This window comes from Diplodia corticola (assembly GCF_001883845.1).
Source record: "Diplodia corticola strain CBS 112549 chromosome Unknown scaffold1, whole genome shotgun sequence".
Classification (NCBI taxonomy): Eukaryota; Fungi; Ascomycota; class Dothideomycetes; order Botryosphaeriales; family Botryosphaeriaceae; genus Diplodia; species Diplodia corticola.
Genome location: NW_017971480.1, coordinates 1,865,838 through 1,882,929, shown reverse-complemented (window position 1 = coordinate 1,882,929; position 17,092 = coordinate 1,865,838). Strand labels below are relative to the sequence as shown.

The following is a 17,092-nucleotide window of genomic DNA, read 5'->3' as shown; positions in this document are numbered from 1 at the left end:
CGACGTCCAATGATGCGATGATAAGTGGGATGCGGCAACGACACGCTAACGCCGTTTGCGGGAGGTGATGGTGGGACGGCATCCCGCTGACTCAATCCTGACTAATCACGTGCCTTGCATCCTACACTGGTCTTCCAGATCCATTGTCGACGATGTTGGAACTGACAGCTGGCTCCTCATTCTGGACAAGGCCAACGATACTCAGGATACTTTCCTCATGAAGTCAAAGAAGCTGCGTTGCTTTTGGAGAAGCACGCCCTCGCCCCCATCCTTGCAAGCGCCATGGTATATGCGGGTTCGGCGTAGTTCGCGGAGCAGGTGGGGCGATGGGGATGGGGACGTGGAGTGTGGGAGAAGGAGGCAGATATTTCGGGATGGCGTGGAGGAGACGGGGTAAGATGGCAGTCTTCGGTTCCTGTTGTCGTTTGGAGGTGAGATGGGTTGGGTGGGGTTTGGTTGGGTCAGGTCTGGTCAGGTCTGGTCGGGTCTGGTCGGGTCGGGTCGGGTCAATGGTAGGTGTAGCTGTGGTCTTATAGGTGGTACACTCTGCGGGAAGCTTTGTCTTTTCATTTTTTTTTTTTTTGGTAACGGACGATACATAACGAAAGAAGATTGACCCACCTACATGCGTAGTGAAATCCTTCTTTAGTTGACTGCCCACACAGAGGATCGCCGTTGGTTGATTTATTCATCACCCATCACCAAATCAGCTGGAATGGTCGCATCTATATCCTTTGCAGTGTTGGAGATATTGGGTCATTGCAGAAGCTGTCTTTGCGCTTCGTTGTGGCTCAAATACCGAAGGTGTCAGAGTAGCGCAAATGTTGTGCTTTCGGTTGCCGACTTGGCGGTCCCCACCTTGACTCCTAGACACATGGCGTGCTGCCAGCGCTGCACCACCCATCGCCAATGTATTATACTTCGATGGCAAGGTCCAGGTACCGTGATCGGCTTTGCTTCCATTTTCTTTCTCGTGTCCGCTGCACATTTGCCGAGCAGTGAGCTTGTGCATGCCAATGTCTCGGCACTGCTCACTGTAGCAACTTCGGCGCCGCTTTTGAATAGTGCCCCGGCATGAGCCGCGCAACGCTTCCGAAGTATTTTAAAGAATTGGCTTTTCTCCTCATGGCCTTCGCTCTACTTCCCTAATACCTAGCGGTTGAAAGCGGCCATGGCTTCTCTATCAGATAAGGGCCAAGACGTATCAGCGTCAGTGGGGGAACTGAACTGACCCAGGTATGCTAAGCGATCACTCACATTCCGTTTGGTACCCCTGACTTGTGCTCCAGGAAAATCCTCAAGCCGCCGTCGAGCATGCGGCAAAGTCAGTCGCGGCTCACTTCACACCTTTCAGCACTTCATTAACCTTCTACCAGGCAGCTCAACGCGACAATAGAAGAGGTTCTCGCCGCTCAGGAGCACGCCAACACCTTGACACTCGAACAGACAAGAGAAGTGAGAATTCCAGCTACCCCAGATCACACGACGCCACTGACTCAGCTCACACAGCTTGCAAGTCAACTGTTCGAGGCCCATCAGCATGATCCAAATTTTCCAAGTCAGGCTCTTGATCGTCTTCATGATTTCCTCGACAACCATTCCATAGTCGAGGAACCGGAGAAGAACAAGATCGTCATTGAAGAGACAAAGCTGGAGGTTTCACTCCTCACCACCAATAGCCCTTACCCCGAAGTAAGAGCCGTCGTCGATAACCATGACAACCCTGACCTCCCTTGCTCAACCATCCGTGCCTGGATCATTGGTCTTGGCTTTGTCGTCCTGCTCGCCTTCGTCAACCAGCTGTTCAGCGTTCGGCAGCCGACAATCTTCCTTGAGGCCCCCGTAGTACAGTTGCTGAGCTTTCCCGTAGGCAAGGCCGCTGCAAGCTATCTCCCGGATGTGGGATTCACCCTTTTCGGTTCTCGCCACAGCTTGAACCCTGGCCCTTTCAACAAGAAAGAGCACATGTTGATTTCCATCATGGCCAGTGTTGGCAAAACCCTACCAAGCTCAAGATACATCAGTACGTTTTGTTTCCGCTGCATTCATTTCGAGTCTACTTATCTGGTGCAGTATTCACTCAGTTTCTCGACAAGTACTTTGGCCAGAAATACGCTGGCTCTTTCGGTTATCAGATCCTGTTAGCCTTGTCAACCGACTTCATGGGTGTGTGTCCTGCCTTCATGCCAACTAAGATTGTACTTACACGCTTTTGAAGGATATGGACTTGCCGGGCTTCTGAGAAAGTTCCTGGTCTATCCCTCGTTCTGTCTTTGGCCAAAGACGATGGTCACTATTGCCCTGAATAGCTCCTTGCACAACGGTACGAGCTTCTCTCCGCCAACCGTGCTCAAACACTCTGACACGAAGCTCCACAGAGGAAAACCATGCCGTACCAGGTCCACTGAAGCGTCTATACAACCTCTCCCGCTTTCGTTTCTTTCTCTACGCCTTTGGCGCCATGTTCATCTGGTTCTGGTTTCCCGACTACATCTTCACCGCCCTCAGCCTTTTCAATTGGCTCGCCTGGATCGCGCCCAACAATTTCAACCTCACCGCCATCACAGGCCTCAAAAAGGGGCTCGGCTTCAATCCGATCCCGACATTCGACTGGAATATCGCGACGCACCAGCTCGACCCGCTCGTCGTCCCCTTTGCCGTGACGCTCAACACGTTCGTCGGCTGCCTGCTCGGCGGCTTCGTGCTAATCGGCATGTACTACACCAATGCGCTGCACACGGGATACTTGCCCATCAACACGAATTCCATGTTCAACCACTATGCCAAGTCGTATAACGTCTCGGCTGTGTTGGACGACCGCGGCTGGCTGGATGAGGAGAAGTATCAGGCTTACTCGCAGGTCTACCTCGCTGCCAGCAGCTTGACCATGTACTGGTTCAGCTTCGCTGTGTATACGGCGACCATTTCGTATTCGGTCTTGTATCACCGCCGGGACATTGTCAATGGCTTTCGCAGTCTCTTCCGGGGGTATGGCAAGACGGCGGAAGAGTTCAAAGATGTCCATACTCGGCTGATGTCTGTCTACCGCGAAGGTATGTGTGGCTTTTGTCTCTCGTTGGAGTGGTCTCCTTTCTTCAGATCACTGACTCTTGGAATAGTCCCGGAATGGTGGTACCTGTGCTTGAACGTATTTGCCATCGTCCTTGGCGTGGGTGCGGTCGCCGGCTGGCCTACTTATGTGAGGATCTTTTGTATAGCTGTCATGAGAAGCCTCTTCTGATTAGCATTGCAGACGACGGTCGGTGTCGTATTCTTCGGAATTGCCCTCGCTTTAGTTTTCGTCATTCCGACCGGTATTATTTATGCCACCACCGGCCTTCAAGTCGAGTACAAGTAAAACTCCTCTTTCGACTTCCCTGGTAGAATTTCGCTGACAATTCCACAGCTACATCGCCGAGTTCATCGGTGGCGCCTGGCTTCCCGGCAACGCTCTAGCAATGAACTTTTTCAAATGCTACGGGTAATCCTCCAACTTCTGGCTATCGAGTCCCACATCTGATTCTTCTATCCTTCCCAGCTACGTCACCACCGCCCACGCTCTCGCCTTCAGCAACGACCTCAAACTGGCCCACTACGTCAAGATCCCACCGCGTGTAACCTTCTGGGCGCAGGCAGCTGCAACCCTCGTCTCAGCCTTCGTCTGCACCGGCGTGATGAACTTCCAGATGCGCAACATCCACGACATCTGCGAATCGTAAGCGCCACCACCCTCCCCTCTCTCTCCCTCCCTCCCTCCCACACTAACACGCCCATCAGCGACCAGAAAGACAAATTCACCTGCCCCGGCGTAAACACATACTTCACCGCCGCCGTCCTCTTCGGGTCCATGGGGGCGCGCAAGGTCTTCGGCGCGCACGGGCAATACACGACGCTCCTCTCAGCCTTCCCGATCGGGGCGGCCATCCCGCCGCTCTTCTACCTGCTGCAGCGGCGGCTGCCACGGACGCACTGGTTCCGCCGCGCGCACCCGATCCCGCTGCTGAGCGGCGGCACCGCGTGGTCGCCGGTATGTCTACGGGCTTTCTCTCTCTTTACCCTTCGCCCGATATATCCCGGCGCAAGGCTGAACGACTGACTGACTGATTCGCAGTACAACATCGCATACGTCTACCCTGCCGTCCTGCCCGGCTGGCTCAGCATGTCGTTCCTGCGCTCCCGCTACACGGCGTTCTGGGCCAAGTACAACTATGTGCTTTCGGCGGCTTTCTCCACCGCCATCGCCGTCGCGGCGGTGGTGATTTTCTTCGCGGTCGAGTACAATGGGTACGAGATCAGCTGGTGGGGGAATGCGGCGGAGAGCGGGTGTGAGAGCGAGACGTGTACGAGGTTGGTGTTGGGGGAGGGCGAATGGTTTGGGGTTGGGGTGGGGGGGTTCTCGTGATTGGTTGCACTGCCGAAGAGGGGGGAAAGAGAGAGAGAGAGAGAGAGAAAGAGGGAGAGAGGCAGAAGAGAGAGAAGGATCTCGGGGACGGTGCTGGGGGTTTTTTTTCTCTCTTTTCTTTCTTTCGGTTCGCTGGATTGGCGGGTTAGGCTTCGGGCTTCTTCCATAGGGCCAATTAGTGCAACCCGGTTCTTTTTTTTTTTCAGATCGCAGCATGCGTACTGTTCCAGAAAGGCGCCACGAATGGCATCTCTCGGATCGATCGAATAGCCCCCATGGCCACGACGCGCCACATGGCGCCACGAGGTCGAACGAGTGGAAGGAGGACACACGGCTGGATGGTATAATAACGAGATGCATGTTTCGCGCGCGGGCAGGCCGAAGCAATGACGTACCTTTTTCTTATCGGTATCTTCTCCGCATTTCGTGAGTATGACGGTGGCTGCATGGTGGCAGGCAGCAGCAATGATATAATGAAGGACAAACAGTGGAGAAGTCTGTGCGCTAATACTCGTCGCAAACTGCCACTCGTGAATCCGCTTCGCATACAGAAGCATTGCACACACCATGGGCCAGGGTAACAGCAAGACAGACGATGGGGCGCCGCCGCCGTAGTAAGTGAGGGCCAACCCATTCCTCTCCAGCACGACGCTCACGCACATGGCACAAGTGACTTCAATGAGTCGGAGCCTGGTTCGGACAACGGCAACCGGAACTGCAGCAACTGCCGCGGATGCCGGAACTGTGTAAATTGTAAGCCCACGAAATGCTCTGGTGGTACGGGGACTAACGGCAACAGGCAGCAACTGCACCAACTGCACATCATGTAACAACTGCAGTACGATGAGCTATTCGAAGTGCCCGCATGAGTGCATGGAGACTGAATCGGTGACTTGCAGGTAACTTGGAAAACTCAAGAGGGTGCCGGAACTGCTCCAACGGATTCAACCTGGTTGATTGCGATAATTGCAGGTACGTGGCGCTTGTCAAGGCCCAGAATGCTCCTGATGCTGACCTCCAGCTCTCTTGGTCGTGTGTAGCAACTGCAGGAACCTCAAAGGCCGGAACAATGCCAGCAACGAGGACGGGAATGCGTGATGGGTGGAAGGAGCTGGATGGCTGGTTGGATGAAAGTTCTTAGCTCAATGTTGGAGGGCACGAGCGGGGAAGAAACGAGTGGCACAGCACGGACTGTTGGGACTGCTCTCGCGCCTGCCCACCGCTGGCCCTCCACCTGTGCCTTCCTCCACATCTATCGCCAACGTTATCCGAACGCCATTCTTCTGTGCCCCCATCGCCCATCCCAATCCCACCGACCATGGGTGACGCGTCGGTTCAAGTGTTGGCGACTACGGAGCTGGTTGAGCATATCCTCTCCTTCGCCACCCCGCTCGATCTCCTCCAAGCCCAGCGAGTGTGCAAGCGGTGGAACAAGGTGATTGAATGGTCTCGGCGGCTGCAGCGCTGCCTTTACTTCCTCCCCGATCCGCACAGCACCGACGCGTACGGGCTCAATCCGCTGTTCATGCAACTCTTCACCCTGCGGAGGGAAGCCAGCCCGCCAGTGCTGCACGTGTCCAGCAAACGACGGTGGCACCACCACCTCGAGACGAGCCCGTCTTCTGCCTCCTGGCGGCGCATGCTAGTCGCCCAGCCGCCCGAGCGATACTACATCGATCAAGGACGTCGCAACGGTCCGCTGGCATGCCGCTGCGGATTCGGCCCGGAAGTCACATGCGGCGACGCGTGGGACACGTTCAACAAAGCCGTGGCTACCAAGGCATCGTTGTATCTATCTTCAGGGGGCGCTGGGGTCTATTAGTCCATCGGGATTGGGTGGTGCGGATAGATCCCTTCTCGACGCCCCGATCTACCTACTACGTTGTATTCTTGAGCCGGCGATCTCTCATTCTCTCGAAACGTGTCAAGCTTTTTGGGTTTAATAAATGGACGGCAGATCATTCCGGTCCTACCACAGCCAGAACCGGAAGCGGGCCTGGAGCGTGAGGCGCCAGCACCATCTGGGCTGTACTCCGGCAAAACCACCTGAAACGAGGAGGCTAATTGCCCTGCAGGGTTACTTGGCGACGAGCTTGATCTTTCATTCGGCAGACACATGGCCAGAGCTTCAGGTTGATTAAAGAATTGTGGACGGCACACGGGATCCGCGGCGCCACGAGCAATAGGGCCGGCCGCTTGCTGGCTCTACTACGTACAGAGACGGCAGAGAGTCAGCAAACTCACTCCAGAATCACCCGAAGCCGCCGTCGTTGTTTCGAAACGGAGATTCGGAGAGTCGGAGCGGCGAGGCGGTCCGTCGAGATATAAATCGACCATGGCTGCCCTCGTTGCGGAATCACACCCCTCGTTGCTCACCATTGCTCCGCTGTCTACACCATGTTCACCAAGTCGCTCGTTTACCTCACTGCCGTACTGGGCGTTGCCAATGCCGCCAGCTACAAGGCTACCATGACGGCCTACGGCTCCAGCGACAACAACGGCTCGGGCAACTGCGTCAAGACGGGAGCTTGCGGCTTCTACTTCAACGTGAGCACCACTCCACCAACCGAGGAAGCTATCGTCAGGCACTAACGAGACGCACAGCCCGGCTACTCTGCCGCCGTCTCCCAGAACCTGTACGGCGCGGGACCCGGCGAGGGCGCAGGCCCTGCTTGCGGCAAGTGCTACGCCCTGACGGCCGAGACGGACAGCACCGGCAACACGCTCAGCGGCACCAAGACGGTCGTCGTCCGCGTCGACAACCTTTGCCCTGGTAAGTCTTGTTATTCTTCACCCCCGGCGCGAGCGCACGGCCACCCATCTCAAACAAGCCTCGGCCTAAATGGAGTTGCGGGAGAGAGGGTGCGCACTGGGCGTACGGCATCCGTCGCCACCACATCTCGTATTGCGATGCACGCCGGCAAATGCTGACTCGTCGACTTTTGTGCTGCAGCGTCGGGAAACAACGTGTGCTCGATGGGCTCGCTCTCCGACACCAACTCGTACGGGGCCAACGTCAACTTCGACCTGTGCATCGACTCGGGCGCCAACACGGCTGTGTTTGGCGGCAACGACATCGGCCTGGCTGTGGGCACCGCCGAGGAGGTCGACTGCTCGCAGTGGAGCGGCACTCAGATCGGCTCCGGCTGGTAGAGGGTTGGGTCAGCTTAGGACTGTTCATACATCATGTTTATTCTGGAATGAAAACGAAATAAATGCTCAATTCGCGCGAGTAGTGACCGCCAAGCTTTTGCCCTGATCGACCCGAGCTGCATCATCGTCACCGTCCAGGTGCCTGCCTGCCTCCATGCCGCTAGCCCGGCTCCACAACAACCCCAAAACATTTCCGTTCCCGCCCGCCCACTCCCCACCTCCGCACAATCCTTCGCCCGCCATCATCGCGCCCTCCACCACCATGCCGTCCGACCGCCACCACCACCGCCGCCGGCACGCCACGCCCTCGCGCTCGCGTTCCCGCTCCCCACACAACCATGGCGACCACCGTCGCTCCTCCCACCGCACCCGCTCGCGCTCGCCTACGTCGCGCCGCACCCACCATCACCACGGCCGTCACCGACACCACGCCAGCGACAAGTCCAAGAAACAGACGGAGAAGAAACCACCCCAACCACTCCCGCTCTCCGCCCAACCCTTGTCCCGGCACGCCGATTACCGCCGATACAAACCCATGTTCGCCCTGTACTTGGACATCCAGAAGCAGCTGGTGCTTGAGGAATTGGACGAGGAGGAGGTGAGGGGGCGGTGGAAGAGTTTTGTGGGGAAATGGTGAGTCTGCCTTCCCTGTGTTTTTGTTTTCTTTTTCTCTTCTTGAGAGGACGTGAGAAACTGACGTTGGCGAGGAACCGTGGAGAACTGGCAGAGGGCTGGTACGACCCAGTCACGCTGGAGAAAGCGATAGCCTCCTCCGCCGAGCACGACGTCGACGACAACGACCACACGAACGACGGCGGCGCCCGCGCGAGAGAGCCGTCGAGGCAGAAGCGCCCGTCGCCCGACTACAGCGGGCACCGCAATGCCAGCACACCGCCGGCGTCGTCTTCCAAGCAGCCGCAGCGCGGCGAAGCAGACGAAAGCCAGGACGAGCAAGGCGACGCCTCCGACACCAGCTCCGACGACGACTTCGGTCCCGCCGCCCTCCCCGCCGGCGCCATTACAAGCAGCGCCTCGACAATGACGACGCGCAAGTCCGGCCCCGCGATCCCACGCCTAGAGGACCTCGAATACCGCGACGGTACGTCAATACATCCATCCATCCATCCCACCCTCCCTCCTCCCTTCCACCCCCCACAAACACCCAAACAAACAAACAAACAAACAAACAAACCATTAACACCCGGCCCACCCCCAGACCTCCTCGCCACCGACGCCACCGCGACCGCGACGCGCCTCCGCGCCGCCCGCCACGCCGACGCCGCCCTCCACCGCGCGCGCCTGGCCGAGCTCGCCCCGCCGCGCGCCGACCCGGGCACGCGCGAGCGGCGCCTCGAGAAGCGCGCCGACAAGACGTCGACGCTGCACTCGTTCCGCGAGGCCAAGGAGGGCGGCGCCATGGAGGACGTCGGCGAGAGCGACCTCATGGGCGGCGGGGGGGACGGCGGCGAAGGCGGCGTCGAGGAGTACAGGCAGCGGCGCAAGGAGATGGAGAGGCGGAAGACGGACAGGGAGGTTAGGCGGGAGGAGGTGTTGCGGGCGAGGGCGGCGGAGAGGGAGGAGAAGTTTGCGGAGCATAGGGCCAAGGAGGAGAGGACTATGGATATGTTGAGGGGGTTGGCGAAGGCGAGGTTTGGTGGCGGGGGCGGTGGAGAGGAGGGGGGAGGGGAGTGGTAGTGAATCATGGGAGAGGATGGTCATGGTACGAAGGGAAGGAGGTGTTTTAACAGGAGAGTTTTCACGGGTCGAGCAGTGGGGGTAGTCGAATAACGTGAAGTACTACCACCAAACTTTGTCCACAAAAGAAGTAATACAAGCACAAATAAAACCTTATCTCACAACTACAATTTGGGTATCAATGACCACCACCATCACCTCCACACAACCACCTTTTCACACTGGCCAAGACTCCTACTCACCACCCCCACTACCACCGAAGAACCCAGACCTCCTCTTCCTAATAGCCTCCCTCCTCCTGTCCTGCCCGCTTTCCATGCTCGTCCCCAGTCCAGAGTCCCTTTCCATATACCTCCCCGCCGTATCAAGCACAAAGTCGGCATCCTCATCATCCTCATCATCAGCCTCCTGCTCAGGCGCCACGCCACCAATATCAACCGCCGACTCCGTCGTCCCCTCGTCGTCCTCATCCTCGCTCTTGACGCGGGGCGACTCGTACCGCAGCGGCTGTTGGCCCCTGTACGTAGGGAAGGTACGCGGCGTGTCAGAGAGGTCGGGGACGTCGGTCGTTTCTTCCGTCTCATCCTCTGGCTCCGTCTTGATCTTGTTGAGGTCGTACTCGGTTTCTTCCTCGTCGGGTTTCGTGGGGGGTCGGTCGGGTTGGCCGTCGGGTTTGGCGACTTTGCTGCCGGCAGGGGTGGGCGAGAAGACGTGGGAGAGGGCAAGCCAGGCGAGGATCATGAAGACGAGTTCGACGGTCCAGAAGAGGGTGATGAAGACGAGGGCAGAGGTGAAGCGGAAGTTGTACATGAGATACCTGTGTAGGTGTGAGCTGTCATCACCGGCACCAGAGGGGGGAGAAGACAAAACGCCAGAAAAAAAAAAGCGCGCACGGAAAGACAACCAGAGAAAACGTACCTCAAACCTTGCAGCTTCGCCTCAAACATAACCCTCACCGCATACACCTGCAGCCTCTCCACCGCCCGCAGCTCCACCCTCAACGCCTCCGGCACGTTCCCCCACCCCCTCTCAAACCTCACCCCCTCCATCATCCCCACCACCAACCTCTCCGCCTCCCTCCGCCAGCCGAGCAGATACCACGGCATCTCCACCGCCTTGTTCACATTCTCCACCACATCGCTATACCACGTCAAGATGGCCGGCCTCCTCGACACCGCCAACACGACATCCTCCTTCTTCTTCCCCACACCGTCCCCCGCGCCGGCCCCTCCTCCCCCCTCCCCATACGCCCCCACAATCCCCGACCCCGCCGTCGCCGTCGCCGTCGCCCCCGCCGGCCCCAGCAGCGCCAGCTCGACCATGAAGTTGCCCGCCTCGCGGTTCGCCCGGGTGCGCGGCATGTCCAGCTCGACGCGCACGTCGTACCGCTGGTCCGCGACGAGCCACTGGCGGATGCCCGCCGCCGTGCCCCAGGGGTGGTACGCTGCGACGTCGCCCTCGCTCCTCCTCCTCCCGTCGCGCTTCTCCGACGATGATAGGCCCAGGCATAGTTCGTCGCGGAGTTCGGCGAAGGAGCGGGCGTTGGCGTTGGCGTTGGCGTTTTGTTGTTGCGGGGATGTGATGGCGGACGATGACGGGTACTGCAAGTGCACGGGCACGGTGAAGCCGCGGTAGGGGACGTAGGCGAAGTAGAAGACCGAGTAGGAGGCGATGGCGACGCCGGCGAGGCCGAGCGTGCCGAGGAGGAGGAGCGCGGTCTGGATGTAGGCGCGCCGGGCGGGCTTGGAGAAGGCGCGGCGGAGGGGTGAGAGGAGCGTGTCCTGTTGTTGTTATTTGTTTGTTCGTGGGCGGCGGTTGGGCTTGGCTGCTGCTGCTGGAAGGAGCGGGCATGGTGGGCTGTGTGGGGTTTGTATGTTGTGGCACGGATTGTTGGGGACACGAGCGAGAGAGAGCTCGCAAGAGGAAGGGGGGAGGCGAGGCGGGGAGCTGTCTGTCGAGCTCGCCCGCCTTGGATGGGTGCGGAAGACGTACCTTTACGACCTCGATGGCGCCCTTGACGTACTCCTCATCATCGGAGCCGGTGGTTGAGGTCGTCATTGTCGCACCGGGAAGCTTGACGGATGTTCTGGTGAGGTGTTGCAACTTTCACATGTTGTCGCGTTCGTTACGCGAGGACCCTGGGAGCTTTGCCAATTGAACTAGCAGACTAGATCTGACGTAGGCTCAAGCTCTGACGCCACCGAATCAGCGCTTATTGTTATTTGGCCGGCCTTGGTATGATTTCGTCACCAATTCTCAATCAAAAGCCAAAGACAGAGAAATTGAATATTGCACCATCACTAACAAGTCCAGGCAGAAGAGGTATCGAATCGAATCCCGAATTCCCAAACCTCCAAACACCGTACCCCGGGCATCCAAACAGACATCCCCCCCCACTACGCCTGATCATCCCCAAGTCGTTAAAAGTTAAAAAATGAGCCAAGGATATAAACAAAACCGCTAGCCTCCCAGCACAGAATCGGATCATCATCAGAAACAAACAAGGCCGGAGACTTCAATACTCAACGTCCTCCATGACATCATCATTGTCAGCATCCACTGGAGTCGTCGACTTCTGCTCCGTCTCGCGCTGATGTTTCTCCACTTCATCCTCAAAATTAGATAGCTCGCCTTGGATGGCAATCTTCCACTTGATGACGTCGTTGAGGATGCGCTCAATCTCCGTGTGCAACTGCTCACGGATGTCGTTGGCGCGTAGCTGCAACTGCTCGTACCTGGAAGCCCGCCCGTTAGCAAGACACTCATCCTAGTCAACAATGATTACACTTACTCGATATTGGTGTTCATCTCCCTCTGTTCCATGAGCTGCACGCTCTCGGACAAGCTGGCGCGCATCTTCGCCAACTCCTTCTCCATGCGCTCGATCTGCGTATCCGACCCCATCTTCTGCGCCGTTGTGATTTCCCTCGTCTTCTCGAACTCCTCCTCCGCAGCACGTACTCTGTGGCCGAGAGCCTCCACCTCGGAGAGCTTGTCATCCATGGCTTCCTTGACTTTGTCCAGCATCTCGTGGTTTTCAAAATCAGCCTCCTGGGCCGCGCTCATCCGGTCACGAATATCCTTCCGCAAGCCAAGAATCGCGTTCTTCAGCTCTCTTCTAGGGTCGTGGTTGAGAAGGTCGTGATACTGGTAGCCGTTGCCCGCGCTGGTGAGCAATTTCTCCGACGTCGTATCCATCTGGGATGAGTTGAAAGGCAGCTCGCTGAGCGTGAGCACTAGCTCAAAGTCCGCGCCATTAGCCCGAGGGGCGGTGGCGGGGATAATGCCTATCTCGTAGCCCTGCGAGTTGTACTTCTCCACAGTTCTCTCGAGCTCGTCCAACTTCCTAGTCGCGTCCAGCTCCTTCTCGGCGATCTTCCTTCTAGTCTCCTCCAGCCGGACGTTTGTCGACTCTGCACTCTTCTGCAGACGCTCGCGCTCCGTGTTCATGCGATCGATGTCCTGAATGGTGATTCCCTGCTGGTCGACCATGGCTTGCAGGTTCGTCTTTTCCTGCTCAGCCTCCTCCAGTTCGGCCTCGACCTTCTTGATCTCGTCATCTAGGAGCTTGGCCCGGCTTTCAGTCTTCTTCACCTTTGTCTCCACCTTGTTGTTCCATTCTTCGAACTTGATGCGGTCTTCCTCGAGGATCTTGATCTGCTCGTCTAGCTTGGCTATCCTGGGCCCGTTCTTGCTAAGCTCGTCGATTTGATCCTGCAGCGCCTGATGCTCGGCCTCCAAAACCTTGACTTGCTCCAGGTGTCCGGCATTTGCATCGTCGAACTTGGCGGCCATGTTTTGGACATGCCTCGAGATGACCTGGTCGGCTTCTTCCTCGTCGGCATCGTCGTCCACTTGTAGCCAATCGCGGTAAGCATCAGTAAGGAACTGGAAAACGATCCTGTCGCCGGCGACATCGAATCCGGCTTCCATTGAGGCCTCGTCGTAGGCGCCGGATGCGTAGTGCTCAATCATCTGGGAAAGTTGCATCATCCAGTGCAGCAAACCGAGGAAGGTCGACCAGTTGTTGCCGCCAACTGCTGCAATTTGAGACTTCATGATGCTTTTTTCGAAGGGGTATCGCATCTGCTTCAAAAGCGGAGGGACCTCCTGGTCGATGTTCTTCTGGAAGCGGTAACTGGGGTCAATGCGGTGGTACAACCACTGGAACATGCAGTTGAAGTCCTTTTGCGTGGGCGAGCTGAACGACTTGTGGGTGAGGGAGTGTTTCATGTCCATCTCAAAGTTATTGCGGGTCAGGTACTCGCTGAGCTCGTGCGCCATCTGCGAGCGGACGCTGGGGTCCTTCAGGCGGCGTGGGTCTTGTGGGATGGCTGCGGCAGGCGGGGCGGTGGTGAAGAAGCTCTGGTGAACACCCATGGCCCCACTGAGTCCATTGGACGGGCGCGCTCCCCAGATGCTGCTGCGCCGTTGTGACCCTTTATCAAGGGCAGCCGGCGCTGCTGCAGGCGTGGACATGACGCCAGGCGCAAAGCTCTTCCTGCTGCTGCTGAACATGTTGGGCGCCATGGATTGGCGCTTCGCGGACGAGGTAGAGGAGGCCATGTCTGCGAGATTGTTTCCTGACGAGGAGCGATGGAAGTTCGGCTGCGCAGGTCGACCCATGCCCATGCCTGGTGCGAGGGACATGCGACCGCCCATGCCGCGGCCTGCCATATTCGAGTTTGAGTTGGAGCGCTTCATAGCGGAGGCTGGCACTGGGATGCCGGTGAGATTGGTATTGAGGCCGCCGAGGGTCTATTAGTCATGTTAGATTAGCTGCGACGGGGAAGGAGAGATGCGACGGAGAAGGAGAGATGCGACGGGGAAGGAGAGATGCGGCGGGGAAGGCGAGATGCGACGGGGAAGGCGAGATGCGACGCACTTCTCGGGGTCGTCGGACGGAGAAGAGGCCTTGTTCGTTGGCCATGGCGGTGCGTGATTGTGTGCGCGCGCAAGTAGCGACTGATGCGATTCGGCTTCAGGTGCGCGATGGCAGGCGGGTAGGTGTGGGATGGTGGAGCTGAGTTGGCAAGCGGGATTGTTGTGTAAACAGAAAGCACGAGCGGTAGCATCCCTGTCGCTTTCTTTAGCGCCACGCGACTGCCACATTCGGGCCCGCGCCGAGACCACGCCGCTGCCCGCTCGCCCTTCTTTCTGGCCACCGCCGCCCTTGTTCCCTCGCTCACTGTCTCACCCCGCGAGATCGCCCAGAAGCAAAAATCAGTCCTCGGATACACTACCGCCAACATGCCTTCAGGAATGGGAAGTGCGTATTTCCCTCCCGCACTTTCACCCCGCACCACAGTTTCCCGCCCGCTGACCGCCGCGCCTGTCAGACGGCACCAAGCCGATCCACAACAAGAAGCCCAAGAAGAAGGAGCACGAGGACGACGACGAGGACAAGGCCTACAAGGCCAAGCAGATGGCTGGTGAGTATAACGCACTCCCACCGCGCTCACCACCACCGCTTTTTCTGCTCGAGCACGTCTGCCGGGCACTTCTCCGTACTGCACCGCGCGCTTGCACCCGCCACCGCCACAGCTTGCTGACACACGCTTCTCTCCCATGCGACAGACAAGAAGGCCCTCGCCGAGTTGCAGGCCAAGGCCAAGGGCAAGGGCCCCCTCAGTGTCGGTGGCCAGGGCATCAAGAAGTCCGGCAAGAAATAGACGGAGACCACGATCGAACGACCGGAAGAAAATCTCTTTACCGCACCCGCTCGACGGCATCGTGTCATGCACCAGGACACACGGCGTTCCAAACACCTCTCTGGGAGGGGAGACATGATACCTATGAATACTATGGATTTCGGCGGACTGTCGTGGCCGCCGTCAGGACCTTGTTCTGGCTTTTTTTCCCTGCTCAGTGCGTGTGCAGCGTTATGGATGTGACTCGTGTCGCGGTCGTGATCATAATGCAATCTTTCCAATTAGCCGTTCTCTTTGAGAACATTTGCGGCCACGATGGTCTGCACAAGTGGCTTGTACAAGACCATACCTTCCGCGTGACAGCCGGATCATCGTGGGGCACAGAAAGACCAAATCCTTTGCAGCCCAACACGATGTTCCCATGAATCGCGCTTTACCGAAGCGGCCAGTCGGAACAATTATCTGGATCAAGACGTAGGTTTGCAAATCATCGAAGACCATCAAGAGGTAGACGTGAACCCCCCAAGCAAATAGCGCGCGGGATTCATTGCAAGAATTGGATTGAGAAGGGTAGATTATGCTTATCTGCGCGGCGATAACAAGCGGACCGCCTCCACCAAACTACCAAAGCCCACTACACTTGGGCAAAAGCAACGCGAAGAGAAGTCGGATTTCAAATCCACTCTATTACAGGATAAAGGGGAGTAATGCTAAAAAGAAGGCGCAGGTAGGGTATGACGCCGCCAAAATAAAAAAGAACACCAAAGTAACAAGTCAAGTGCCCCCAAAACCCCTGCGCAAACCCTCACCCCCACAATCCCTTTCCATGCAGAATTGAACTAGTAAAGTTCACCAAACCCAAAGCCATATTCCCCCGAGGATTCCCCCTTCATCAAACCGGATTCGTCACCCGCCTCACCCACAGCGCCGTCGTGCCGCCATCGTAGCCCTCCTCCCTCTCGGCCTTCTTCCGCGCGCGATGCAGCTTCATGCCGATCTCGTGCTCCTGGGCGGCGATCTCGGCCAGCTCGTCCTGCATCGCCTTGACCTTGCGCTCGTTGGCGCGGCGCGTGGCGATGTCGACGCTGAGCGGGTTGTTGAGGTCGGGCAGGGTGGTGAGGTCCTTGACGACGCGGTTGATGTTGGCGCGGCGCAGCGCCAGGTCGTCCAGCTGCGCCGTGTACTTGGACAGCGGGTCCGCGTTGGCGATGGAGTCGCTGTCGGCGAGCTGCGGCGGCAGCGGGAGCGTCTTGTTGGCGTCGGTCGGGGTGCAGGCGCGGGGCGTGGGCGTCGACGGCTTGGAGGACGTGGGCGTGTGCGGGTAGGTGGTGTAGCTGTACGGGTTGTAGTTGGCCGTGTTGGTGGTGGGGCCGGTTTGCGTCGGCTGCGTCTGGGACCGCTTCGCGGTGGTGATGGTGTTGGAGTAGGATGGCGTCGGCACTGGCTTGCGCATCGTGGCAATCGTGTTCGTTGTGGTTGTGCTGGACATGGATCGCATGCTCATGGCCGGGCGCGAATCGAAGCGCGGCGGGTAGTGCGAGGATTGGGGCGGTTGTTGGTCGCGAGGTCCGAATGGGCCGTTCCCGGTGTTGTACTTGGCCGGCAGTGCGGGCGGGGGACTGGGCGGTGGGCTGTGCTCGAAGGCTGTCTGCGGTGTAGTTTGCTGGGTCGCCCGGGTGGACCAGCTGAAGCGGCTCCTGGGCTCCTCCTCGTGGTGGGCGCTCACGTCCGAGTTGCGGCGGTCTGCTTCGTACGAGCCGGGGATCTCCTCGACGGGCGAGACATCGAAAGGCATGGTGAATCCAAGAGCGTTGGTGGGAGGCCAGTGCTCATACGGGACTGCTGGTGATGGCTGGGAGTAGTATGATGATGCGGCATGCGAGTAACGCGGGTCGAGATGTGAATGGTCTTCTTGCAGGTCCAGCGGCGCAAGCTGAGGAGGGCGGAAGCTCGCGGCTGCCTCGTTGGCGGCTTCTATGAGCGGACGGTGCTTGGATCGACTGCTGAGGTTCCGCGTGTCGTAAGAAGTCTCAATCAGCACCGGCTCGCCGATGCCGATGCGCGGGTTTTCCTTGCCGCGGCCGAGGAAGCCTTTCTTCCACATGATTGCGGGTTCTGCGGCAGTGGGTTAGTTGTGTGTTCGAGCAGTGGCCGTGTGTTCAAGCAGTCCAGCTCCTCCAGCTGGCAGTTG

The 17,092-nt window shown here is 58.2% G+C and overlaps 6 protein-coding genes across 6 annotated transcripts; 4 read left to right on the top strand and 2 right to left on the bottom strand.

Moving 5' to 3' along the window:
• Positions 1 to 1,171: 1,171 nt before the first annotated feature.
• On the top strand, positions 1,172 to 4,402 carry BKCO1_1000596 (opt oligopeptide transporter; the record flags this gene model as incomplete). Its single annotated transcript, XM_020270010.1, has 12 exons — positions 1,172 to 1,201; positions 1,290 to 1,324; positions 1,377 to 2,023; positions 2,074 to 2,166; positions 2,219 to 2,323; positions 2,379 to 3,053; positions 3,120 to 3,199; positions 3,254 to 3,354; positions 3,407 to 3,481; positions 3,539 to 3,715; positions 3,778 to 4,027; positions 4,112 to 4,402. 12 exons carry the CDS (start codon positions 1,172 to 1,174, stop codon positions 4,400 to 4,402), a joined length of 2,559 nt encoding a protein of 852 aa, XP_020135294.1.
• Positions 4,403 to 6,799: 2,397 nt separating this feature from the next.
• Positions 6,800 to 7,555, top strand: BKCO1_1000595 (endoglucanase v-like protein; the record flags this gene model as incomplete). The annotated part of the gene is made up of 3 exons (XM_020270009.1): positions 6,800 to 6,949; positions 7,007 to 7,175; positions 7,356 to 7,555. The coding sequence occupies 3 exons, from the start codon at positions 6,800 to 6,802 to the stop codon at positions 7,553 to 7,555; spliced, it is 519 nt and encodes a 172-aa protein (XP_020135293.1).
• A 262-nt stretch (positions 7,556 to 7,817) lies between these two features.
• BKCO1_1000594 (rna helicase hel117) lies at positions 7,818 to 9,250 on the top strand (the record flags this gene model as incomplete). The annotated part of the gene is made up of 3 exons (XM_020270008.1): positions 7,818 to 8,188; positions 8,263 to 8,654; positions 8,772 to 9,250. The coding sequence occupies 3 exons, from the start codon at positions 7,818 to 7,820 to the stop codon at positions 9,248 to 9,250; spliced, it is 1,242 nt and encodes a 413-aa protein (XP_020135292.1).
• A 234-nt stretch (positions 9,251 to 9,484) lies between these two features.
• On the bottom strand, positions 9,485 to 14,180 carry BKCO1_1000593 (hec ndc80p family protein; the record flags this gene model as incomplete). The annotated part of the gene is made up of 6 exons (XM_020270007.1): positions 9,485 to 10,067; positions 10,169 to 11,031; positions 11,243 to 11,336; positions 11,773 to 11,985; positions 12,042 to 14,008; positions 14,136 to 14,180. The coding sequence occupies 6 exons, from the start codon at positions 14,178 to 14,180 to the stop codon at positions 9,485 to 9,487; spliced, it is 3,765 nt and encodes a 1,254-aa protein (XP_020135291.1).
• A 320-nt stretch (positions 14,181 to 14,500) lies between these two features.
• BKCO1_1000592 (uncharacterized protein) lies at positions 14,501 to 14,922 on the top strand (the record flags this gene model as incomplete). The annotated part of the gene is made up of 3 exons (XM_020270006.1): positions 14,501 to 14,519; positions 14,590 to 14,682; positions 14,828 to 14,922. 3 exons carry the CDS (start codon positions 14,501 to 14,503, stop codon positions 14,920 to 14,922), a joined length of 207 nt encoding a protein of 68 aa, XP_020135278.1.
• Positions 14,923 to 15,793: 871 nt separating this feature from the next.
• Positions 15,794 to 17,005, bottom strand: BKCO1_1000591 (uncharacterized protein; the record flags this gene model as incomplete). Its single annotated transcript, XM_020270005.1, has 1 exon — positions 15,794 to 17,005. The coding sequence occupies one exon, from the start codon at positions 17,003 to 17,005 to the stop codon at positions 15,794 to 15,796; it is 1,212 nt and encodes a 403-aa protein (XP_020135290.1).
• Positions 17,006 to 17,092: the final 87 nt, after the last annotated feature.